Source organism: Oxyura jamaicensis, chromosome 3 (genome assembly GCF_011077185.1).
Source record: "Oxyura jamaicensis isolate SHBP4307 breed ruddy duck chromosome 3, BPBGC_Ojam_1.0, whole genome shotgun sequence".
NCBI lineage: Eukaryota > Metazoa > Chordata > Aves > Anseriformes > Anatidae > Oxyura > Oxyura jamaicensis.
In genome coordinates this window covers 19,137,174-19,163,244 of record NC_048895.1, presented here as the reverse complement: position 1 = coordinate 19,163,244, position 26,071 = coordinate 19,137,174, and the positions used below count along the sequence as shown (strand labels likewise).

The 26,071-nt window shown below is 41.5% G+C and overlaps 1 protein-coding gene across 1 annotated transcript; it reads right to left on the bottom strand.

Moving 5' to 3' along the window:
- Nucleotides 1-1,805: 1,805 nt before the first annotated feature.
- LOC118163638 (kinesin-like protein KIF28P) lies at nt 1,806-25,966 on the bottom strand. Its single transcript, XM_035320502.1, has 22 exons — nt 25,899-25,966; nt 23,797-23,985; nt 23,290-23,493; nt 20,784-20,819; nt 19,467-19,691; nt 18,526-18,680; nt 17,882-17,993; nt 16,832-16,899; nt 15,680-15,822; nt 14,612-14,730; nt 12,963-13,053; nt 12,147-12,201; nt 11,657-11,780; nt 10,509-10,653; nt 8,326-8,444; nt 7,508-7,615; nt 5,572-5,846; nt 4,521-4,655; nt 3,719-3,885; nt 3,246-3,352; nt 2,302-2,452; nt 1,806-2,073 (listed from the first exon to the last, which is right to left on the bottom strand). The coding sequence occupies exons 1-22, from the start codon at nt 25,950-25,952 to the stop codon at nt 1,820-1,822; spliced, it is 3,036 nt and encodes a 1,011-aa protein (XP_035176393.1). The 5' UTR covers nt 25,953-25,966; the 3' UTR covers nt 1,806-1,819.
- Nucleotides 25,967-26,071: the final 105 nt, after the last annotated feature.

Below are 26,071 nucleotides of genomic sequence, written 5' to 3'. Positions count from 1 at the left end.
TGCTCTTTCTCCAGGCCAGATGAATTACACCACTCTTTTGCAGCATCTGAGGCAGTAAGACTGGACACAAGTCATTTAAGTCTGAAGAGCTAGAGGTTACTTCACAGCTAACTTTAACTAAGTGGCAATGCATTTTTCATGTATGCACAAAAGAGCTCTTGTGACTTCACAGCATCTTTTGTCCTTGAGATAACCACCAATCATCCTGCTACTAGATAACCAGAAATTAATCAGTAGATTTTAGAAATGTATAGGCTGTAAGAATCTAATACCTTTGTTGATATACAGTTTAGTTCTTCAATTGCAGAAAACAAATACCAAGATCAGGAGAAACACACAGTTGCTTTATAATTAATGTCTCTTCTTCTGAGAACAAAAACTTGGATCTGCATCCCCATAACTGTTATACTAAAAATGTACTATGGTTCTGTAGGCTAAGGATTAGGCCAGTGTGAGAGGAAATAATAAACAGCTAACAACTTACCTCCGCACAGGAAACATAATGCACAGTTCTTTAATACAGTTGGGCCTGAAGTATTTGTTGGACTAAAATTCAGAGCATGCCACTCTTAACCCAGATGCTAGAACTGCTGCACTTACACTATTGAACACAGGCCAGTGTTAGAGTTTGTTTTGTTTCCTGCTCCCAACCACACAAAGAGCTGCCTTTTCTTCAGCTGAGATAGAGGGAAGGAGTTACTCTAGGTTATTGATGCTTTCCTGCCTAATTTCTCCCTAGCATAGGCAGTAACAACTCATGGCAATCTAAAGGCCTAGAAGATCTTCATAAATGCTTCCTAAAGAAACAAACATCTAAGCCTGCTGTTATGTAGGCAGATTTACAGTACTCAATACAGGCTGTTTCAAATGACTGCTGGAGGCTGGGGACGGTGCTCCAACTCTGAGCTGCGTTTTAGGCCAAATAGTTAAGCCAAAACAAACTGATGTTTACATGTTTTTAACTTGGTCCCTGCATAAAAGCCATAAACAGTGGAAACAGGAAAATGATAACCCTGTTTAGGAGAGTTTCTTACTCTGTATAACTAAAGGTTAAATAGAGTCAGGAAAAAATCAAAACGGTTCAGTGCTGCTGGCAAGAAATCAGGCTTCTGAGCAGAAACAGGAAGAGTTAGAGCCCTCGTGAAAAGGTCACGCCAAGAAAGCCTATATATGCCGTAAAGTCTCCTTGCCAGCTTCAGTAAATAATGGCTTCATTGCCAAGTAATCTAGAAGAGTTACTGAATACCAAGCCAACCAAGTCTAAAAGCTCGTTTGCATCACGCTCCTGACAAATCGGACTTGCGCTTTAAAGGGTAGTTTTGTGCTGAAGAGTTATTGATGTCAGAACCTGATGTAAAAGCTTATGTAAATTAAAAAAGACAAAAAGACCCATCCTGAAGCAACCATATGAAGAAGATGAGGACAAGCTAACTCCCACAAAGCACGAAGTACCAGCTAAATACCTAACAACAGGCCTGGTTAAGTATGGCTTCCCTGTTAGGCAGGCACTTCTGTAGCAACATGCCCGCTTGAGTGTGAGGCTGTTCAACTCTAGTATTCAAACCTGCATGTCTGACTGCACTCAGTCTGCAGGTCTTGGCAATACCTCTGGTACTGTGCAAAACACCTGGAAAACAAGGAGCTTCGCTCCAGGATAAAAAACCAACGGTAGCCCAACCGTACCGTACCCATCACAGAATCACAGAATTGTAGGGGTTGGAAGGGACCTCAAGAGATCATCGGGTCCAACCCCCATCCTGTGACTCTATGATACCTCCAGTTTCAGATTCTTAAAGCTAGGACAAAATTCCTTAGAATCTCAGAAGAGTGGCCTCTGATGCTTATACTTGTAAAAAAATTCATAAAAAATTGTAAAAGTTTTACCTACCGGTGGCCTGGAGTGCTTCAGCTGAAGGAATTGCTGTCTGACTCCATTCATGTTTTGATAGAAGATCTTAAGAGCCTTGGCAAATTCTGCATCGCAGCTGGTCCGATGGCTGTACATCTCTTCATTTTCTCCCAAAGGCTGTTTCATCGTCTTAATTGCCTTGGTAGGTGACTCAGATTTCTTCTCTAAAATGCAAGAGACATTTTTTTTTATTAATAAACTAAAATAATTCTAAATATATGTATCAATCTTGAATTTATTGTCATTGGAAATGGCAGGCTAATCCCTTTGTCAGAGGAGAAAAAGGGGAATATAAATTAACTTTCTGTAGAGCCTCTGTCCTGGGGCAGTACTATAAGAGAGAACTGTAGCAAAAGCATGTGATACTGAGGCAGTTCGTGATGAGCACTGACTTTCGTGGTGTCCTGTGTCCAATTTTTTTAGTTTGTCTTTAAGAAGGATGTTTTCTTCTCTTAAAGCTCTGTTGACCTCTCTCAGCAGTTCTGTCTCTTGTTCCATCTGCAGCAGCTTCCGGTACAGTTCAGGCACCTCGTTACCTGCATCCTGTATTTTTTAAGAAAATTGCAGTTCAGATAATTATCACCAAATCCTTACTGATTCCCATCTGTGAAAAGCACTTCTGAACAGATAAATATATATTCCCAATGGGGTAATGGAACTATTATTACACTCTTCATGATACTGAATTTTGAAAACAAACTTTTCTATGGCTTCAGATGGATATTTTTTCCTTCCTTACGGTTTTATTATCCTTTTAAAGAAACATTCATTTATTATTACCCCAGCTGCTAAGCCAATGATCGCTGGTCTGTTGCCATGGTATTTCATTAGCAAAAGTGGTAAGAGAATTTCTGCAAGTATCAGGGGCAGTGCTTTAGCTTTACTATCTCTGTATGTGTGTATATGCATGCATACATATAGCTGTATTTATACACAGAGAAATATATATATATATATATAAAACAATTGTATTGAAACGTATGTCTGAGCACACATGCACCTGTAGAAATTACTTAACTGCTTTCATTTCTTTTACGATCTTTTACTCTCGAATATAATTAAATAAGCTGGCAAGGTCAAGAAACATTGACAATGGAAGCACCTCACTGTGGTGCTCCAGCAAACGTGTACAGAGCTGCTCAGCAATTGCATCCTGCAGCTGCGTTACACCCCTGCCAGGCTCTGCCATCCGTTACAGTGCTTCAGCACAGTACACAGGGAGTGCTTCGGGCTCAGACGCAGCACTGTGCTTAATTAGATGTTTCCCTGCAGCCTTTGCTCATTACATATTCCCGGGTTTGTCGGAACATAGTATCAGTAATCCACGTACACTTACCAGACCAGCACTGCTTGCCGTCAAACCTTTAGGATTATCAACCACAACAGTGCCCTCACTTGTGAGCAGAAGACCATCGAGGGAGTAGTCCATCTCCACGCAACCTTCTGCAGCAAAAGAAAGACAAAGCATGGTCAGGATTCAGCCATCACTAGCTCTTTCCTACTGGTGCCCTTATTGTACACTGTGTACAATAAGGTGCAGGTGGAAAGGTGGAAACAAACACAGCTGCTTTTTAAACTCTGAATTCAAGGCAGAATTAGCCTTTTCTTTAACACTTCAATCAAGCTGTGAGCCAACATGCTCATTTTAAATTATATCAGGAAACCACTAATTGTTTATCATATCCTCAATGTTTTTGTATCCATAATAATGGTGAATACAGTTTGATTCTATCTACCAACCATCACTGAAGAAGAACGTAAAATATGTAATATAAGACTTTCAAAAGTGTAAATTTCAGGAAGAAATACCTTGAAGTCCCCACAGATCAACAATTAAAGCATTTTTCTGTAAATAATTCAAAAATTCATAGGACGCATTTAGAGCTGAGAAATGGACTGTTTCTTCTATCTTTGGATTCACACTTTTCCAGACAGGTTTTGTGTATAAAGACCGTGGAAGATCATAAACTCTATACCTAAAGACAAAAAATGCAAGCGTAAAAAATAATTAAAAACCAATTCCGTCTCTGAAAATGTCACTATTTAAACAGACACAAAAGTTGAGCAGAAACAAATACTTCAGCATTTCAAGGTCATCTGTTCTTTCCTGCTCAATAAAGTGCCTTATGCAGTCATTCAGCACCCACAGGACATGTGAAAATATTACTGCACTTTATTAATTTTTAGTACTTATTCTGTTGACAGCAGCAGTGTGGCATGCTGTCAAAAACGCACAAAAAGCTTTAAAATATTCATAACTCCACTTTTTATTCTGAGACTTCTAGCTTTCTGCCTATTCAATAATCCATGGGGCATTTCTCCAGCTCCACCCATATCTTTGTGGATAACAAATGAAGCCGTGTAAATCCTTGCTCAACACGGACCTCTTAAAAATGGGAGGGATATTTTTAGGCCAACACTGCATATCTCTCTGCAGTTTCAGAGATTCAAGGTTAAATTCTTGCTTCAGCTTAAAGACCCTAGCAAAAGAGATAATGGGTTATGCAGGCTTATGACTTCCACAGGAGCAAGGCTAAACCTGCCCTCAGTTTCACCAGAAGCACAAAGCAGGCTTGTTCTGAGGAAGAAGGGAGTTGGTGCAACACAATACCCGATCTGAATGCCTCTTCCCACAGCATCCCGCAACCATTTGACTCCAAGGCACTCTGCAATGTGAATCTGGAAATCAACCCTCCTCCCCAGCAGCTCCAGCGGATCAATGACCATATCGTCCTCCCCAAAGAGTCTGCAAATAGAAAGAACAACACTGCAAATGTGATCCTGGTCCTCAGTCAACATTAGCATGGGGTGATAACAGAAATGCAGAGGACGCTGGGATCAGAGCGGAGAGCTGCTGTTTATGTGACTTGAACATTTTGATAATTAATAATTAGTGGCAAACAAAATACCAGTTTTGTGTAACAGCTAGCATGCTGTTTTTTGTGATTTTTTTTTTTTTCCTTCCTCTGCACATCCCCAAGTTAGGACAGAGGCTATGTGACCTTTATTATTTTATGTTACTATATAGAAAACAGCTATGTTTGAAAGAAAGAAAAAAAGAGTCCAGAAAGACAACACGGACACAGGAACTATTCAAAACAGAGAATGACTAACCTGAATCTATTTTGCAGTATAATTATTTTCTCCATCAGATGAAGAAGCTCCTATGTTGATAGCAACATTACTCAGCTAAAAGAAACTTACTGTGATATTTCCAACCTGCAAAGATCTCCAGGCATAAAGAAGGGCCTGAGGAACAGGAGTGGGAACTGCTGGCATATCTACCCCGTTGCAGAAACTGCAGAAGGAAGACTGCTCAGCTCTGGCTGTCCCTCCCCTGTGAGTTGCCAGCTCCAGCTGGGGAGAGGGACAGAGCTGTCAGCAGGGCTGAGAGTGTGAAAAACAGTTCCTGGGGCCCTCCCTCCAGAGGACTTCAGCACAGGCAGAAATGGGGACTGACTGTCCCTTGGTATTGTCTAATGAGTCTGGAACTGATCCCGCTCCCAGTTACAGCAGTGAGATCTCTGAATGTCTCCCTCTTTCACATTTTGCTCAGCACTGCCAGCCTTCATTCCGTCACACATTTCAACAGGTGAACCTCCCCAGTTCCTTTTACAAGGAATGACCGAAAGCTCTCCAATACAGAGACAGCGGATATTTACCTCCCATCGCTGGAGCACGGAGAGAGGTTGATCAGCACGACAGCTTCCTCCAGCCCTTCAGAGTTCAGCAGCTCGGTCTGCTCCTCCAGCCTCATGCGGTACGCCAGTGCCTGCAGCCAAACGTGAGCGGATCCCACATGGACAACCTCCACTGGGTCCCAGAATGGATCACTGTCCTGGTTCACGTCCGTGTTCTCCCCTTCCAGAAAACGCTGGTAAAGTTCCTCCATTAGGAACTTCCTATTAATGAACTTGGCCTTTGACCATACCCACACCTACAGAGGAGGCACAGCAGAGGTGACAAACTTGGGCAGTCATGGACAAGGAGAACAGCAAAGCACCTCTCCACCTTGAGCAATGATCAAATAAACTTGGAGTCACCTCTGAGATCTATGTGTTCAAGCTGCTCCTGAAAAGACTAGCCTGTGCTGCACAACCTGCTGAAGACCTATATTTTATTTTTAACTTAATTTTCAACAAATAAAGACTGTTACTTATTTCTTAAGGGGCTATGGAGGATCACTGATCATCATCCTCTTTACAACAGTCCTGTATGTGCAGGCTGTTGTGGTCACCTCTTCTCTAGAACAAATGAAATTCATTTACAGACTGGTGTTTGGAGCATTCACCTGTAATAAAGAAGTGTGAGGCTTAAGACTCTGCTCCAATGAAAGATCATTTATCAGGCAGAATGGGGATTCTAAGGATTCATTAGAACACAACTACCTTTCATTTCATCCCAGTCCAATATTGCTTGTTAATTTGCTTCTTCTGCATTAAGATAGTCTTCCTTTGATCTTATTTTCCTTTGTTTCCAGCTTTAATATAATTTGTTCTTACAACCAGCAGCTGAGAAAATACCAGTAAATCTAAACAAATCACTCGGCTTGGTTCCTGAGGCTCCCTCTCCTGGTTCCATCACTGTTTTTGAAGAGCATGTAAAGGCCTTTATATTTATGGCCCAAGCTTTGCACATGCGAGATTTATATAAGAACAAATGGAAATGCTTTCACAAAAAAAATACATTGGCATTATTGGTTTGAAAGACTAATGGACATCAATGATGGCAAAATGAGGACAGGCCAAAATGAGGATAAATTACATTATTAAGTGTTCTTGTAAACCAACTATTTACAAATTAGTGTGTCTAAATGGGACTATTAAATATATGAAGTGAAAATGTAAAATTGCTTTTCTTTGTCCAACAGTAGCGCTCTCAAATATTTCAAATAAAATGGTAACAAGCAGTTGTAAAAAAATCTCTTGTTTTGGAAAGGAGATCTAAAGACCTCTACTCCATTATTTAAAAGGAGAAGCTTTGTTGCTAAGCAGCCAGAGATCAGATGCAATGGAGCAGCAGCACTGAAGGAGGTGTCAGAGACAGAGCCACCACCACACGCTGCTGAAGCTGACCTGGTGCTGCAGGGGCTGCGGGGACACCTCAGTGAGGTCTCAGAAGCAAGGGCCCTCACCAGGAGGATATCTCAGACAACCTCCCCCTGCACTTATTGACATCAAACACGCCTGCTTTACTTCACCAGGAGCATCCCTGCTGTGATGTTCAGAGACAGAAAATGTCTGAAGGTGGATAACTGCACCCAAATGCCAAGGCAGACACACTCCGTAAGGGGCAGAGATCATACATCTCAAGGATCTCCTGTGGGTGCCACAAGCTACCCAGGAGCATGGCTGTCCCATGAACAAGCAGTACACGGTTTCCTTTCGAGAACTGAATAGATCCATGGGCTAGGAGGAGTGTATTTCACATACGGTGGTACACAAAAATGGCATCAAAGAATGGAAGAGAAAAAGAAGAGTGTGGGTCTGTTAGGACATAGCAGAGACAGCCATTGCAAGGATTCAGCATGTCTGGCTTGAGAATGAGTACACAGCCTGCATCTTTCTTACCTTCTCTTAAAGCCTGAGGCCTTCTTACCTGATTTGTCGTTGCATGTGTCACTTTTACTGTTATTTCCTTTTGTAGGTCATGGCCTCTGGAGTCTGATAAGGCTAGGTTTTTCACCTTCAGTTCAAATTTGAGGTCCTATTAATAAAGTTTCTTAAGCACATTCAAATCCAAGACACCTTTAGCTACATAATTTGGCAATATTTTCATCTAAGAGGAAAAATCCTATATGTATATGAACCTGCTTATAGAAGAAATTCTCATAACAATCTTTCTGCAGTGTCTAGGACTTGACAATCCCAATATTTCAAATTCTGGGAATCTAGAATGAGGCTTCCTTTATGTACCTCACTGTCACCACACTGGCATTGTACTCTCCCATCAGGGTGCATAGAGAAAGGTGAATTTTTATCCTAACTAGTTTATTACTATTTTTCCTTCAGGAAATGTCTCCAGAAGTTATTTAGTTAAAATACTGGGAAATTGTTTTAGTCCATCTAGATTTCCCTTTGGATCAATCTCATTATTCCTATTTTACAGAACATGACTGAGGAGGAATTCTCCCTTCTTGGACTTTTCATCCCCTTAAAAACACTGTGGCAGCCATTGTTCGTGTATTCATACAGTGCAACTGCCCTGATACTCCGTTTGCAGCCTGCACTCCCAAATTCATGTTCCCCCCATCTCCTCTTCTCTCTGCCTGCCAAGTGGTGAGGGAGACTGGGGAAAGCAAAAGGAGTAGGGCACTAGCAAGAGCACTGGCAAATGCTCTTACAGTTACTTCTATTCACACTCAAAAACGTACCAAACAAGCCTAACCTGCAGAAGCTGGGGGAAGCCTTACTCACCTTCTTCAGCTCCTGGCTCATCTGATTTGCCTCCGCCACCAGCGGCATCAGCTTGATGTAATCGTGGAACGCCACCAGGACGCTGGGGTCTGCTCTGCCCTCCCCGCTGCCCACAGCACCTTCATGAAGCGATGCATCAGGGGGAAAACAGAAGGGGTAAACAGGCTGCTACCCAACCTGTGGGTAGCTTTAGAGGAGTGCTCGTCGACTGCCAAAATACATTTTTAATGCTTCTGGCCCATGCCACTCTCCTGCTCTGAGCTGGGTGGTTGGCACCCAACCTGCTCTCATCCCATAGGGAGAGGGCAGCGCAGGAGGAACAGCAGCAGAAACACATGCTTTGCTCACAGCAGCCTACTTCAGCTTTCTTTCAAAATCAGACTGACAAATTGATCAGATTAGAAAGTAGACTTCAGACAGGGAGCTTCTGTCCTGCCTGACGTGTGAAGGATTTCCCCCAACCTGTTACAGGACTCATTGATGTCAGAGTCCCCTTTGGCACTCCTTAGAACAGAGTTTCACTGTTCAGCCATTAATTCCGTGCTGTCTGGGGGTGGGGACTGCTTTTTCTTAGCAATTCAGGTTTTGCAGACCAATCCAGGATGAAAAATGTGGATATTACACCTGGATTTGAAGCAGACACAGGCATATTTGGAGAACTGGCTCAGCCCGTTCTGAACACCTACAGATTTTGGTGATGCAACTGAACGCCAGCTGAATAATTTTTATGTGTTTTTTTTTTTTTTTTTTTTTTTAAGACATAGAATGTGTGCTTGGGTACCAAAACAGCTAGTTACACACAAGTGCTCAGGTGCGTATTCGCTGCATCCCTCACCAGAGGAGTGAGGCGATGCTACCGCGTTTCAGGCCTCTAGGCCTAGTCCTCTGGGTGCCCTCAGCACTCCCAGAGATGCTGATCGCAGGTGATCAGTTGGACCTCAGCTAAATGCCAGAAGGCAGCGGCGTGATTACAGTTCTGTAAATTGCTGCACATTTTTATAGGGATGGAGTAATTCAAAAGATGAAGTGCCAGGGCCATTTAGGAACTCAAAATGGCAGGGCAGATTAGTACACAATTCAAGAACAATGCACAAACCCCCAAGTTCTTTAAAAATTATAAATGTCTGAATGCAAAAGATCTACAGTAAATATTCCCAGGACCTTGGGACTGTCTACTAAATATTTTGCTCAGTGGACTAAACACGTTAAAAGTACTGTCAGGAAAATAAACTACAAAAAAAAGAAAGTAATTTTAAGAAAAGTACTAGAGGGTAGCATTTCCCCGATATGAAAAAATATAAGTAGATGAAAAAATGGGAGAAAAAAAAAGGAGCAAATTCTGGAGGAGCAATGGGAGTGGTTTGGATGACAGCAAAATAATATGTATCATTATATTCTGTACCACTAATACCTAATGTGATCTCACACACAACAAAAAATCCAGCATAGAGAGGTTATAGAGGAACGTTAAAAACAAAGGGAAATATGATGTCAGTGTACATCTAGTGATCTTGCCTGCAAGAGCCTTCTCTGGGAGAAGCTACTCAGACAATAAAACGTGCTGTGGAAAGCAGCACTGACTGCGTGTGCTGTGCAGCGTGCAGTCCTGAGCAACCTTCTCATCTGGAGTGCTCCTGCATTATTAAAAGTAATCTGATCTCATGTAATCTCATCAGTACTGTTCACATTTTTTTTGTTTGTTTGTTAATATAAGAAGCAGTTCTAGCACTAAAGAAAAAAACAAGGGAAACCATGGAAAGATCTGGATCTGTGTGAAATAAAAGCCAAAATAATTATCCAGACCCTTGGCTGTCAGTCTGCTCACTCTGAGACACAGGGCAAATGCACATTTTACTCTTTATCAGCATAACAGTATAAATAAGATCAAATATATAACAGCTACTAAGCAAGCCCTTGGTTTCATAAAATAACATACAAACTCATAAAATAAATTCAAAAAATTAAAACACATTTCTCTTTCTATAGTATATACGAAGCAAGTCGTCTGACTCATGGCTGCCTCCTCATAAGGAACTGCACAGCCTCCAGCCCCCAGCAAGAACAATATGTGAATTGCAAAAGTATAAGGCAGATTTTGAAGGTGTGTGCACATGGCCCAGGGAGTGACAAAATATCAGTCCCCACAGAACAGCATCACCCAGTGCCCAGGCAGTGGTACTTACCAAGTTTATCCACACTGAAACCTTCTGCTGCTGCCAACTCGGACTGAAAGAAGTCATAGTCGTATCTGCTCAGGTCCTCCTCTGTTCGTTCTGCAGGTGGCCCAACATACAGGTAAGCGCTGTTTGATCCCAAAATAACACGATCCTGAAAGGTTAGACACAGGATGCTGTTTAAGTCATGGACATAGCATGTCAAATGTCACCGAAGGGTGAAGTGCTTGCAAACTCTACACAGGCTGTCGAGACTGTAAAGAGAAGTGCTTGAGAGGAGAGGACCTGTGTGCTCCCAAAGGCAAGGAAGGGGTTGGCAAAGGGTGATCCAAACCCACTGCAGCAGCTGCAGCCAAGAAATAGCTGCCATCAGCACAGCAGCCAGTGTGAAGAGAAGCTGATCACCAGAACAGTTTTGCCTCACCTATCGGGAAGGAAAACCTGCTCAATACTGGAATATAAAAGCAGACACGCTGACTCAGAATAAAGACCCATCCATCCCAGTATCCCATCTGCGATGCTGTCCCACAGAGGCAGATTTCCAAGGAGGAGTACTCATTCCAGGCAAACTGCAGAGCTGCTGCTTTTCTGGGAAGTGATCTCTACATTCAGTGTCCCTTAGTGGATTTCTCCATTGTGAAAGAAGAAAAGTCTACATCCTCTCTGAAGCAAAGTAATGCAGTTATCATTTCCACAACATCCTCTGGCAAGAAGGACTGATTTACTACATCTTTGCTTGGGATGAACATGGAGCTTACTAAGATTCATATGATGTCCTTTAATTCTGGTCCATTGTGTTCACAGTATAGATACACACATTATTTTGGGCTAACTGGATAAAAACAGAACCAATTGCATAACATTTCAGTATAAAAGGCATAGGGGTTATCCTCATCTATGCTAAAAATCATTCTGAGGCTGAACAAAGATTTTGAGCCCAGTTGCATGGTCAAAATCTGGGGTAGGAGCTTGCTCCTTTAGATGGATGTATTTTTATTATTATTATTAAGTACATGATTTTTATATCAAATTTGCATTCCCTTAGACATAAGATTCTGCCTGAGGACACAGCAAGCAGGACTCATTCTGAATCTTTGGTTTGCACTCATATTTTTTTTCATTCAGGGTCTTGTTTTATGCTCCAAGAAGATACTCACCAAGTGCTGCAGCTTTGTTTTCCCTGTGATAGGCACACCATTCACAACGACCTTGCACATATCTCGTGGTGCTAGGGTAACTTTGCCATCAGCATTCGTAAACGTAGCATGTTTGTCCAAAATGCTGAAAGATGTTCAATTTTCTTGTGATTTGCTTTTTGTTTTTAATTTGAGAACCACTGCAGAACATTAAATCATAATTTCAAAGACAATAAGTTTAGAGTGCCATTCAAGAGGCAGTTGCTGCAGTTTGACTTCACGTTTTTGCCGTTACAAGAATGGCAGTTTCTAGAAACATAAAAGCTTATTAGTTATACCTTTTGGCCTTTCCCTTACCAGCCATCATAAAAAGTTCAAAATAATCATAACCCACATTTATGCAGTGTATTATAATTCCTTTAATTAAAAACTAGTTACAATTAAACAACTCCAGAGAACAGGAAGATCAAAAAAAACAGGCATCTTGTTTTCTATAAATTAATGTACTTACCCCAGACCTCTTAGGATTATAGCATTTGAGGTTGATTGACCAACATCACAAGTACCTTAAAAAAATAAATAAAAAGACATTTTTCAGTATAATTGATATGTGCTTTACACACCAACAGGTGTACAGTGCTGAAGTTTTTGCATTCCTTTTGTCCTTTGCATCAATCACTATGAAGAGCTCTGCTCAACACAAGACAAGAAAATCCTGGTATCCATTACCAGTAAGTAGATGGCAGAGAAAAACATTCAGACTAAATAACCTGTGTGCAACAGGGTACCAGATCTACAACTCTATTCCCATTTCTGTTAATTGCAGCAATAAGTCAGTGGTGGAAAACCAGCAAAGCACAACCTACCGAGGAGGGGTGAGATGCTCAGGCAGTAAGGAGGAACATGCAGTAGGAGGAACGTGCAGTAGGAGGAATGGGGATAGTGTCAGATCATCAGCTTGCAAAATGAGAGTTCACATTTTCAAATCAACAATTTTCAGGGAAGGAGTGGCTGACATCAAGAAGTCCTGGGCATTTCTTATGACTTCTTTTTCTATTGTATGGGGTTTATTATTCTATTGTATCATAGCATTTTTTTGCAACAGAAACACCTCTCACAGTGTAATTTTTCAGGCCGCTCTGATCTCAAACAAAAGGAGCACATGTTTAAAAGTGATAAAAGTAGGAAAGTGCTTAAGGAAAAAAAAAGAAGATAATCATGACTCAAATGGCTGAGCAACCTAGTGCAACAGCAGTTCTGTTATGTCAGTGTTAAAGCACAGAAAGCACCATTTATATGTTGTCTTCAGGACTTTAAAAATATTTACCATCCTGAATGAAATGCTTGAGAACCCATGAAAGCTGAGGATCTTCATTGATATTGAGGAGATAAGGGAACGTTTCCATCATCCGCCTCTCCTGAGCAAGAATTGAGAAATGTTATTTCAGTGGGATGCCTGAAATAACAGCTAATATTATACATAGAGGGTTTTGTGTGTGTGTGTGTGTGTGTATACAAGAAAAACCATGACCATATAGCAGCTTGCATAAGAACATCTTAAAAAAAAAAGTCTAAATGCCAAATGCTCAAAAGAAGATTGCATTCTAATACACATTCACAGTCTCCAATTCCTGAAGCACGTTCTGGTTTATCAGAAATGCATGGGAACTCTGCAGATAAAAAAAAAAAAAAAAAAAAGTGATAAAAAAAAGGTTTGGTTTAATGTTTCAGTTACAATTTCAAATCACGCATCTCAGGATGATGTTAACCTCCACATCGCCTTCAGCGAGATTAATGCAAGGCACTGCATTCAATTTTGTGCATGAAGCTCATAACTCATGTCTTAGCAAAACTGTTCTATTCTGTGCAGCAAAATACTAAGAAAGAACTATTAGTTTGGAATTATCCCCAGAGCTGCCTTCTGCAAAATGACCAGCTTATGCTATTATAGGTATTATTTGTTACAGCAAAAAATCAGCAACCTTGTCAGCACTGGGCTCTCAAAGACCGAGGCATGGTCTGAGCACTCAGAGACGTTACTCCATGCAGCTCGATGCAGTCTATGACAAAGCAGACTGGGCACCAACAGGAAGGAACGGGGTGCGATTGACTGGAGAAAATGGGAAATGATTCCCCAAATGTGTGCTATCTATGCACACAGGCAAATACTTCTGAATACATACGTGCACTGATAGCATAAAACAAGCACAACAACTGTAATCTGGGCATCCCCTTGCTGGTATCGTGTGGCAGCTACCCACGTGGAGTGCAGAAATGGCTCGTGAAAAGCAGCTGGGAGCAGAGCTGCCTACGGCCTTTCTGCAAAGGTACACACTGAATGAGTTATTAATCACAGCACCACCAGGCCCTTTTCTCCCAGAGCAGCCCCTCTCTGACTCCCTGGATCTTACACACCACAATCTCCTACTGAAAGGCTTCTGTCTGGCTACAGAATTCATGTCAGTGTGGGTTGCTTTCAGAAACATGCCCAAAACTAAAAGAAAAAAAAAATCAATACATTTGCCCCAAGTTTTAGGGTGTTTATCTCATGATTGATTTTACAGGGAAAATATTTGCTTCTCTTTGTCAAGGGCTTTGAAATGACATAAGTCTGAGCTGCCTTGACAATCCTTAGTGTATTCACTGACACATTTTATTTCAGTAATAATTTCTTATAGCCACAAAATAAATCCAAGAAGCTATAATATACATTGACGGTAGAAGCAGACCGAATATTCCGTTATCTAAACTCATGAGAGATTCAATATGATATTGTGGTCCCTTAACAAAGGACTACATTATCACCAGTTTACCCAAACTTAAAAGCCCCGGGAGTGTTGTGTCAGGGTACTGCTGTCAGAGATGTGAGAGAGCAACGAATCTTAAGGATGTCAAGAAGGGGAAAACATCAGGCTCAAAAGAGCAGAGATTAAGGCATCTGGAATAGGCCACGATGCCCACTGCTGGGAGACTGGCCTGGGTGACGGCAGTGTACTGCTGCTCCCACTCCTGCCGGGCTTCCTCCAGTCGAGCCTCCCACGCCGCCTGCGTGCTCCGCATCCGGCCCTCGCTCTCGGCCAGCAGTCGCAGCTCTGCTGAACAGAGACAGCTTTAACCAGGGTATACACCTGTGAAACAGCAAGCCCCAGAGAGATGAGGACTGGCAGCATGGTGGCAGCACACTGGGAGGTGGCCTGGCCTCTTGCAGAGCAAGCCCTTACTCCCTAAAACTTGTAAGGTAGCCTGGGGTTTGCTATCCACATCCTGAATTGGAAATGAAGCTGTGGTTTTCCTTCTCCTCTTCTAACCAACAGGTGATCACTAAAATACTCTGTGCCCAGAATGTGCACAAGAACTGACTCAGGTGAATCCTCTTCAAAGGAATATGCAAATACTAGCCAATTTCACATTTCTACCTCTTCCTTCAGCTCTGATGTTTGTCCACACTCATCCTGTTATAATATTCCTTAAAGTGTAAATATTTTTTCACTCCTGCCTGCTGTGTCCTTACTTAGACTTGTTTTGGTCTTTCACCTTGAGCAAACCATCAACACTTGATAAGGGGTCTGACTTTGAGCCACCAGATGTGCCCACACCAGTGCTGCGAATGAATAAATGAAAAGAAATCTGCTAGAAGCAGCATATGTTTTGATAATATCTGGGAGGGGGAATAAGAATATTGAAAAAAATCCCAATTCACAACTATCAACTACCACTCACACATCCAGAGGCAGAAACACCGCCACACACGTGTTCCTGTCAGGGCTGAGCAGGGTTAATGCAGGTCTCCAGCACTCCATGTCCTCTCTTCCTCCCACAAGAGCTTGTGATGTTGAAATACTTGGGACTGGCACACTTGGGTCAATATTTTATGCAACACCTTGATTACCCCTGCCATCCACTTTGTGACAAATTCACCTGTGGATATACCTCAGCTGCATTCTCATCACATTTCTTCAATGTCACAGGCTACCAAAAAGGCCTCCTAATAATGTTTTGGAAACTCCAAATCTACTTGTTATTCATTTATGCTGAAATACATACGTGTTTCATCAGCTATTGATCTCCCTGTGCTCCCGAGCCCAGCCAGTCTGGACAATGGTCTGTTATTTTCAGCTTTCAGTTCTCTTATAAGCTTCTCAGCAGGACTTGCATTTACCACTGCTTTGTTCCTGATCTTTTTTGTCCTTTTAAATATGAAAATACATAAAAGCAAAAAAAGCTGTAACACCGTCTCAGCAAAGGACAAGATTTTCTGTCAAACATGACTACTTTTTTTCCCCTCTTTTGTTCTTTTCCCTGTTCAGAAATATCCCATGTAGCTCTAGAACTTCAGGAGTTTAAAAAAAAAAATCTGCAGAAACTTTGCCCCCAGGCTTGAAAGCGTTTGATGTCCTCTCTTGTACTGCTACAGCAATCATAGCCCAGCTTGGTTTTGCCCTGCCAGCCCCTGCCTGCCAACTCCTCCATCTAGGAGATTAGGGAAGGTTAGGGAACCTGCACTCACTGCCACTGCAGTGCCTCCAGCGTGTAGGGCAATGAGGGACGGGATACCCCAAAGAGGGACTTCTTTCCCAGTACACACGGGTACCACAGGTCTGCAGGCAAATACACAGGTGGATTCCAGCTGTTCCCACAATGAGCAGGCTCAGGGACACGGCACTCATCAGCACATTAAAGCAATTCATCTACTTGCATAACTGAACTGGTGCTGGGAACATTAAATCTCCTGCTCCTGACACCTGCCGGCAGCCAGGATGCTGCAGATGCAATGTCCCTGAGCCACGGTCTGCTGGGCGTGTTAACTGCCTGACCTCTTTTTAAGGGAGCTGGAGTAAGGAGGAATTGATACTGGGATTAACAGTGAAAGGACGTCCCCACTGAAAGGACTACAAAATGGGAGATTATCTCTCCTGAGCCTGAGAAAGGGAAGGACGACAGCAGGAGCCTTCTTCTCCAGAAAAGAGACCCAGGGAAAAATAGTCACTTTGTCAAACAATTCAGTTTTTTAAAAAAATATAAGCCATTCACAAATAAGAATAAACTCTTACTATGCTGCTCTTGCTTATTCACAGATTAATTTTTCTTTCATCCTGAGCTGCTGAGCACTTAGAATTGGCATTTTTTTCTCATTTTGCCCAGCATCTGCCTGCAATGTGCACCTAGACCAGGAAATAAAAAAGTACAGCAGTCTACCTTTCAGCGTACCGTAACGTTGACAAAGTTTCTTCATAGCAGATGTCTGCTGGACTGACGGCTGCAATCTGCAAACACACAAAAAATATTTTCTGACATTAGATTTTGAATAAGATTTTTTAAAGTAGTCTTAACCACTTCCCCAGATCAGAAAAAGATTAACATGGGAAAATATACCACTAAGTCTTTAAACATAAAAGAAGAACCCTAGTGTCCTAGAAATCTGGCTGCGAATGTACACTTTTTAACACTATTATAAGAAATGAGAAAGAAAGATGAGCAGATACAGGTAGTTTTTGCAAAAATTAATACTAAAGGTGCCAGAATCCTACTGGCACTGGCTTACCCTACCATCACATTTGATGGTTCTTCAACAAGTAACAGTTGTAAAATATGAACTTGTGAACTCTGAAAAAGTTGTGAACTCTGTTCACATCATCGTTGATGAATTAAGAAAATTAGTATTTGAAGAAACTCAGGTAAACTGTTTCAAGACTATACGCATTTAAAACCATTTTCACAATTGCACATTTGCTATTCATATTTTCTCATCTTTCATTTAATGGTACTTAAAAAAAATCATCAAAGATGCTGGAACACAATTCACCTGAGGCAAAGAAAAGAGCCTATGGGAGATTCTTCCTACTTCTGAATGCTATATCTGATGCACAGCACAATTATCTCAGAAATCAGGAAAAAAATCATTATACAGCCTATTTTTATGTAAAGAACGCAGCTTTTATATTTAAAAAATGAGTTTTACAGCTATATTTATCTGTATATTTTTTATATTTAAAAAAATGTTTTTTGCATGTGTCTGCATTAGGTTTTATACATTTTGTGCCAGCCACATTTGTATTCAATAACCACAAGTGCTGTCCGTTTGAATAATACATATGTTCTGGTAGTAGTAGCAGAAGTGCTTTCACCATTATGGTAGGTAGAAAGCAATCTCTACACAAAATTACACCCATTTTCACCAATGTTAGAGCCAGGCAATTCTATTTCAATGGGTAAACTGAGTTGTTATAAATTCAAGAATCAATTTACCATGATTGTCCTGCTGTTCCCCCCCAGAGCAGATTGCAGGAGCTTAGTCAGCACAGAGTCCCTGTATGGGATATGCAGCACTTTCTTTCCTGTAGCTGCCTCAGCCAGAGCACTACGGGAAAAGAAAGGGTTTAGTGAAAAGGGGTGAACAACATAAGTGCAAATATGAAAACCAACCTTAGGGAAAAATAAAATAAAAAAAAATAATAATAATAATAAATTAGATACTTCAATATATTCATTATGGGAACACAAAAAATCCTCCTTCATGCTCAACCTAAACAATTTGCTGTCAAGATTTTCAAACTGAAGGGAAAGTTTTGAATGGCTCAGTTCAAGATCTTCAGAAGGGCCTGGTTGTCTGATGCACTGAGCAACAGCCCTGCTGCACAGCCTGCCACTGCTTCAAAAGATGAGCAGGCAGTCCAAGCACTCACAGCATATGGAGCCAGGAAAAATTAATATTTTTGTCTCCATGTGCTTACGTATTATCTCAGGAACACAGTGAGACTTCATTCAACTAGTATTTTTAGTAAACCACACTGCAAGGAAGGAAGACTTGAATTAAGAGGTTGTTATTCATATGCAGAAATTTGTTTTCTACTGCACACATTTTTTTTTTTTTTTAAAGTAATAATGATTACCTGATGACATTTCCTAGCGTGGTTAGGCTTAGATTTACACGTGTTCCTTCCTTCAATCTATCTTTTTCAGATCCTGATGATTTTTGCCTTTCACTTCCTGCCAAGTCCACCAGATTTATAACTGATTGTTTAGTGATTGCTTCATCTAGAAAAATCTGTGAAAGTATGGCATCAATATTAGGAAAGGTTACCAAATCAGTTGTTCAGGTACTATTAAGATACCGAAAATGTCACCCTGTGCAGACACTCCGAGTAAAAATTTTGTGATATTTACCAATAGTGGAACATTCCATATATTAAGAATTACTTACCATGTGAGAGCTGTAAAGGTGTGTCTGAAATGAAAAGACCCGCTGCTTCCCAGAATTAAGCAGCAGGCAATGCCATTCATCCCTTCTACCCATGGAAAAGTGGGATGAAAATGACTTTGGCTCCTAGGAGCTCTTAAGTGGGATTTCTTCCTCCCAGGTCTTGTCCTAGATGGGCCAGGGATGGGCTGCATGCCCCTCTGCAGCATGGCCCCACGAGGGGTCAGGGAGAAGACACAGACAGCCAGGGACTGCCCCGCTCTGGTGCCACGCTGCATGAGCAGAGCTGGTTTGCTGTGGGGCCACTTACTACACTGAGCCCAGGAGCTACGCATACCGCTGATGGGCAAGCAAGAGCTAACAGAGACAAACAGAAGCTGTAGGTTATTTCTGGACATCAGCCAGATGCCATCAGCCTCTCTGCAAGCAGGCCATGGTTTAGGACATCTCTGTCTTCAGTGATCTCCGCCCCAAGAGCAGCGGTGTGACAATGTGTGAGTGACAAAACCTGGCAAGGCTGGCCCTGCCGCCTCGGGGTAACGAAACCTGGTGTGTTCCCACCACTCTGACTCATGATCACTCTGACCTGGAGGTGGTAAGAAACACAGTGGAAACAGTGTCTTCATACAGCACCTGTTTGAATTGGATTGTGACGACCATGTGGGATCGACTGCTGCTGGCGTTCATGGTGGTTGTAGCTGTCGTTCTCATCTTGTTCCCTTGATCCATTAACCTCTCAATCTGTGCATAATTATCACAAGGCACTGACTTCAAACCGTCCACATAAAAACCTTGGTGCTGATCTTCTCTAATCTTGAGCCCACCAGGCTTCTTGGTCTTAGACAATAAGTCTGTTACCTGTGGAAAGAGATTTGTAGTTAAAATATATTACTAAAATAAGAAAAAAAAATACTACTCTAAGTAAGGACAGAATAATAAAGACAGACTACAGCTGATCATGTGGTAGCTATTCTGACTTTACTATGTTTAGAAACTCATTCCCAGAGAGTTCCACTTTCCAGTTAAATTTAATCTATGTTGAAAGTTCCTATCTGTAGACTTAAAATGCTGGCAAAATTATGTCATTATTAGTTTTAAAAAGCTTATTGAGCTGCTAAAGCTAATAATGTTTGTTTTCCTGTGAATTCTTCTTTCCATTCTCCTTCCTGTCTACTGCATCAAATTTGACTGAAATTGGCCACGTGGCTCAAAACTAATGAAGAGCAAGGGAAATAATTCATTGAGACTTATACCATCTTCAGAAGTCCCTCCCAGCTTAAGAGAAACAGCTTATCCATTTGCAATTAGTAATGCCTCCTAGGTCTGCCAGGACATGGAGATAACAACAGCGAAAGTAAACTAAGGAAAAATCTTGTCTTAATCACTCTTTTCTCCAAAAAACCACCAAACACTTAAAGCAGAAAAGCATTATGGAGGATGAAACAGCTCGGCCACCAGTGTGCAGAGCAGCTGGCTGTGCTGCTGGCAGATGGCTGTGGTGGCCTCCTGCCCAAACCACTGCTGGGTCTAGCGGCACAGCTCCCACTTAGACCTGCCACTGCAAAGGGGATGTTGGCCTTCATTATGACATCTCTTGCCAAAGACAGCACTGCTTCAAGAGCTTAGTTTTAGTCTGAGATCTTTCCAATATAACTCTCACTGTCCCACTCTGGTAGATGCATACAAATGCAATTTATGAACCTGAGCAGACTTTTGCTACCAGACTTTCATTTAGCTCAGGAAGCAAAAAGATGCTCTTGGGTCCAGATATTGCCCGTGCTTGTCAGCCAACGTACCCAGGAGGATCATGTTGTGAGAACAAAAAGGCTTATTTTCAAATTACAGTATGAAAAAAAAAATAATTAAAAAAATCAAGCAACGTACATAGAAAACAAAGATTTGTTAGTACTGAAAAAAAAAAAAAAAGTGAGTTTAAAGTGAGTTTATTACCTGTTCATTATAGATTTCCAGCATACTGAAAGTAATCTGTAAAAACAAAAAGAAGAAGAAAAATGCATTTGAAAACAAGTCTTGTAATGGAGTATCATCCCACTGTAAAAGTAACACAGGTTACACAGATCAAATACTCACTTCATCCCAACCCATTACATAAGCTCAACTGAAGCAATTATTTATCGGATCCATGCTGCCTTATCACAACTCTCCAGCATTTCCTTAACCTATGCTTGTATGCATAATCCTCATTGCAGTCTATATAGGCTATATCATAAGGTGTATTACGATAAATCATTGTACTTATATACAGAGCACCTACGACATCATGGTGATCAGATCAAGGACCTTTTCCATTTACAGGCAGCAGCAAGCACCAGAGAAGCAGTAAGCAGAGCAGGCAGAGGCACGAGGCCACCGGACCCCGATAAGCAGTAACAGGGACAACAGCAAAGACCCAAACTCTTCAGAGACTGATAGAGGAGCCGTTAAGAAACTGCAGGCACAGCTCTGAGGAGGGCCAGCCAGGATTTTGAAACTGGTAAGAAAAGTGAAGCAAGGTGCACATGAGTATTTTGCATCCTTGAGGGAGGCTGAGAGACCTAAGGAACTTTTAAGGAAGAGGTCAAGTGGGGGGGAAACAAGGGGATGAGTGGATAAGGGAGGAACAGTCAGAGGGAAGGATGAAAGGGGCTGGTTGTGTGCTGAGAGCTGTCTGTCAGCATGTTTGTCTTCCAGAGCCCTGTATCTGGTCACTGCAGCCTGTCCTATCTTATTAAACCCTTCCTTAACCACCTAGCTGTGCAAATTCCCTTGCTGCCCCACACACTGCGTGCTGCAAGGCCTAATGTCAGCAGTTGGAGTCAGACCTTGGGTGACAGCGACCCCTGTACCCGAGGCACCCGCAACCGGTGTGAGCAATGGCTCAAGCATGGGGATCTGGTGGGACCGTGGCTCAGAGGGCCCGGGTGCCCTTAGGGCTGGCAACTGGACAAGCTGAGCATCAGCAAACCAAGCTGGACACAGGTGGCAGAGGCTCACGGGCCTGTGGCGGCAACAGCCAGAGGGGGGAGGGCCTACGTGCCCACGGATGGACCAGGGAGCATGGGCCCAGGGCCCACACACCGGGGGCAGTGACAAGAGGGGACAGGGTGCTCGAGTTTTCCAGTAACAATAGGTTCATGGGTGTGCACGTGTGATTTGTGAGCCAGCTCCATAGCGGGCTAACCGGGGAGGAGGAGGAAAACTCTCCAGAAAGACTCAGAGTGCAGGAGCCCCAGCTCCAGGCACAACCTCTTAGCTGGACTTGGGGCTGTGCTGATTTTGGGGGAGCTGCAAATATGAGCGTGCACGTGTTGCCACCAGCGAGCATCGATTGTGATTAGCATAAGAGGAAGAAGGGGGCTTGACATTTACATTTTCTGTGAGTTGCCATGGTGTTAGACTGGAAATGTTACAGGCACAGCCCTGGCATCCTGCATTACTGTCATGAGTGGGTGTGATGAACACTCAGACTCCTTAATGGCTGAACCTGGAAAAGAGAAAGCCATGTCCTCGGGTCTGGGACAGAGACCCCCAGGTCTCAGGGGTGCTGGGCTGGGCTCCAGCAGCAAGGAAGTCCTGGCTCCTGGGAGCTGCCAGCAACAACATTTGCTGCCTGTAAGAGTAGTAACAACTCCAAACAGGATTTCAATTTACATGTTGATATAGTGAGATGGGAAGGAATGAGTTTTGTTTTGTTTTGTTTTTCCTCCCTTATCACAGAGGTACACAGGGGATGATGACTTTACAGGACCTCAAAAGAAAATACAAGTGTTCACAAACGGCAGGCCTATGGCACAGCTGGGGAGACTGGTTAGGGAATAGAAAGTGCTTTTTTCTTAAGGGAAGTAGCACAGGACTGGGTCACAAGCAGCCCTTGGTCATCAGGCTGGCATTTTTGTAGACAGAAGGCACCACTGCATGCAAGCGAAGCTTAGTGCCTAGAGCAGTGCTGGAATTTGAAAAGTGTTGCTGCATGAAAGTTACTTGGACTACAAGCAGAAAAGGATGCAGATGAAGTGGGAGCACCCAGCAGCTACAGACGCTGTAGTACAAGGCTAAAAACATTTTTCCTATTGCAAAGAGATACAACACTCTAAAAACTTCTCTAACAGGTATACAGAAGAAAACACTGATTTTCTTTACTAAGATGTTGGAAAGATTTTCTCACAAGCACCCTGTAAGAGAGTGAGGTTAGGAAGCATAACTGCATAACTAAAATTAAAATCATCTTACTTTTAGTTACACCTGTGACAGAAATCCTCATTTTTAGGGATTATCTGTAAAACTAGCTGTATTATATCAACTTTTTATCCAACACTTACAAGACCTACTATGGTTTGTATACTAATTTGCTCCATATATTCACAGTTTCTAATTTTGCTAATTTGAATTCAATAAAATCTTTAGAGTACAATCTGGAAAGATTTTGGGAATAAATGACAGTTTGTGCTAATCCCACCTGGTACTGTTTGTTCTTTTCCTGACTCTGGATTGCTTTGAAGAGCTCCTCGCACACACTGGGAACCAGTCCTCTGTTTGCACCGTACCCAATCATGGAATAGCTCTTCCCCGAGCCGGTCTGACCGTACGCTAGGAGAGTAGCATTATAACCTTGCCATGCGCTATCCAGCACTCCTTGACCAAGATCACGAAATACCTCTCTCTAAAAAATGATCAAATAAATCATATTGAAAGATGAACAGGCAAATACATACAGAAGCACTGCTGCCACGTCAGAGCGCTCTCACCTCACTAGCAGTTTAAATGAAGAATCAGGATTTGCAAACTTACTTAGACTAAGCTGCAGGACAAAAGAAACATTGATAAAATGTAGATGATGCTTCAAACCAGTGAACAAGATGCCACCAGTCAGTTTCATTCCATCCACTGTCTTGAGTGTTAATAACAAAGATAAATGAACTGACTAGTCTACAACTGTGTAATAGTTACAACTGCTGTTACTTACTTGGCCAGCGTAACTGTTGGATCCTGCTGAGATGAACGTGCCATTCTCATCCTTTAGAAAGCCACTGTGAGACCAGTATGCCAGATCAAATGTAAAGGTTTTCATGTGCCCTGGATTCCTAGGATCGTATATGCTTGTGCTGTTGGAGTTCATAGAAATCACACACCTACTTCCTGCATCTTTCTCTCTCTGTATTGAAATTATAATTGTAGTATCAAAATACAAGCAGTCATCCACTAAAAAAATAAAATCACACTTTAGTCTGGATTTAAAGTAAGTTCAGCAGCAATGTACAATGTACCAGTAATTCTGGTGGAGTAATTCTGCTCTTGAGCCATGCGACATGACAGGCAGCCGAGGAGTGAGACCTGAATGAGCTGACAGATCAGTAACCCTAGCTTGCATTTTTCCTTCTGCCTCACCTACCGATCATCCACATAGCACAGTACACTGGAAAATGCATTTTATTTTAGGAATAGCTTTAATTCAAAAGTAACAACAGTACATTTTTCCCCAAGCATATCAGAGACTCATTATCTTGATTACTTCCGTAAAAAAAGCATTTGGTTCTGAAACTGCACAAGAGTATGCTACCTTATTACTTGAAATTCTATTATTTCATAGTATTTTCAGATTGACCTATGCAGTATTTGTAATGTACTAGTCTAACAACTCATGAAAAACTATGGGTTTGCTTCTGCCTGCAGCTTTTCTCCTCACCAGAAGAGGGAACCAAGACTGTAAATCAACAACTTAAGCTATTTATGAGTAGTTAACATGTGAACGGATGAAATCACAGCAAACAAATGTATTGCACTGACCAAACCTGAGAGTGGTCTTCCATGACAGAAATTTCTGATGAGAGATTAAACTATGCAGACATCTGTGGCCTTATCTGCACACTAGGCATGTAGGAATACTAAATCAAATAAACTAAGTCAACGTGAATCACTTAATGCTTTAAGTGCTAAGTGGCTATCAAAAGTAAAATAGATTTATTTCTCTTTTATGTTATAACTTGGAATGAATACTTCAATCACCCTGGCTTCTAAATATTTAAAGAAAAAAGTCTCATATTTTTGTCAATTATCTGAAAACTCAAGGAAACATCTGTACTTAAACATGTCTTGTCAAATACCCTTTTAACAATAGCTCGTAGGCTTATTAGTATTCATTTTCCCTTTGTGAATATCTCCTACTATGTTTCCTGGAAATAAAATCTGCCATTATATATATTTTTTATTTTATTGCCATCTTTTTTCTTTCTGTTAGGCTTGTTTCTGTTCATTTTCTCAGGCTCTGACAAAAACATTCCCAATGCCCATTTCTGCTTCCATTTCCTTCTATGTCCTTTAGCTTTCTGAAATCCCATTCCTTGTTAATGCATTATGGTTACACTCCCATTCTTTTTAAACTCCTTGGGGAAACAGGTCGGCATTCAAGAAATGTGCATTGAATGTAAATAACTGAATAAAAATGGAGAAAAACATTTTAACATTTATTAGGATTAAAACACCTTTAAAATAAATATTACTGGGCTATTTCAAAACTTGAAGTTATTAAATCCCACGCCAATTTCTTTTTTTTGTTGTTGTTTTTTTTTTTTTTTTTTTTTTTTCTGCCAAAGCACTGCCAAATGAGGGTAATTCAGCTGAGGTTATAAAATGAGAGGCTAAAAACGACTACAATCAATAAAATTAGCTAGTCAATCAATAAAATTAGCTAGTATGTTTTCTATTTTCATACAAAAATATTTTGTAAGTATAAAGGACATAATCATATTAAAATCCTACTAACCAATCTTCACTAGCATGACAGCTAAGTGATCAAGAATCCAAACACACTACACTTCTGTGCACAACAAACAGAAAACATATATTCAGGTTTGAAGTCATGTCGTCCCCCCCCCCCCGTTATTGAAGTTTGATCTTTTTTGATCTTTTACCCCATTTTCTTAGCTACCCAATGCATGTCTATACAATGTGCATTAAAAAATATTGCTAGAACCCTCCTGTTCCCAACCCCCCCCCCCCCCTTTCCTTTTTACACTTATCTATACTGGATTTCAAGTTAAAAAGTATTCAGAGTAAATAACTACTAACCTGACTGAAAGGTCTCACTCGAACTGCCACTTTCACGCTGTCAACATTTGGCATTTTTTTAAGCTTTCATTCAGTCATGAATACTCTCAAGAGGAAAAATATTAAAGTGCATGCAACTACTTTTCTAGAATGTCCTGTTCTGAGATAGAAAAATCGTGGCCCCAAAAGACACT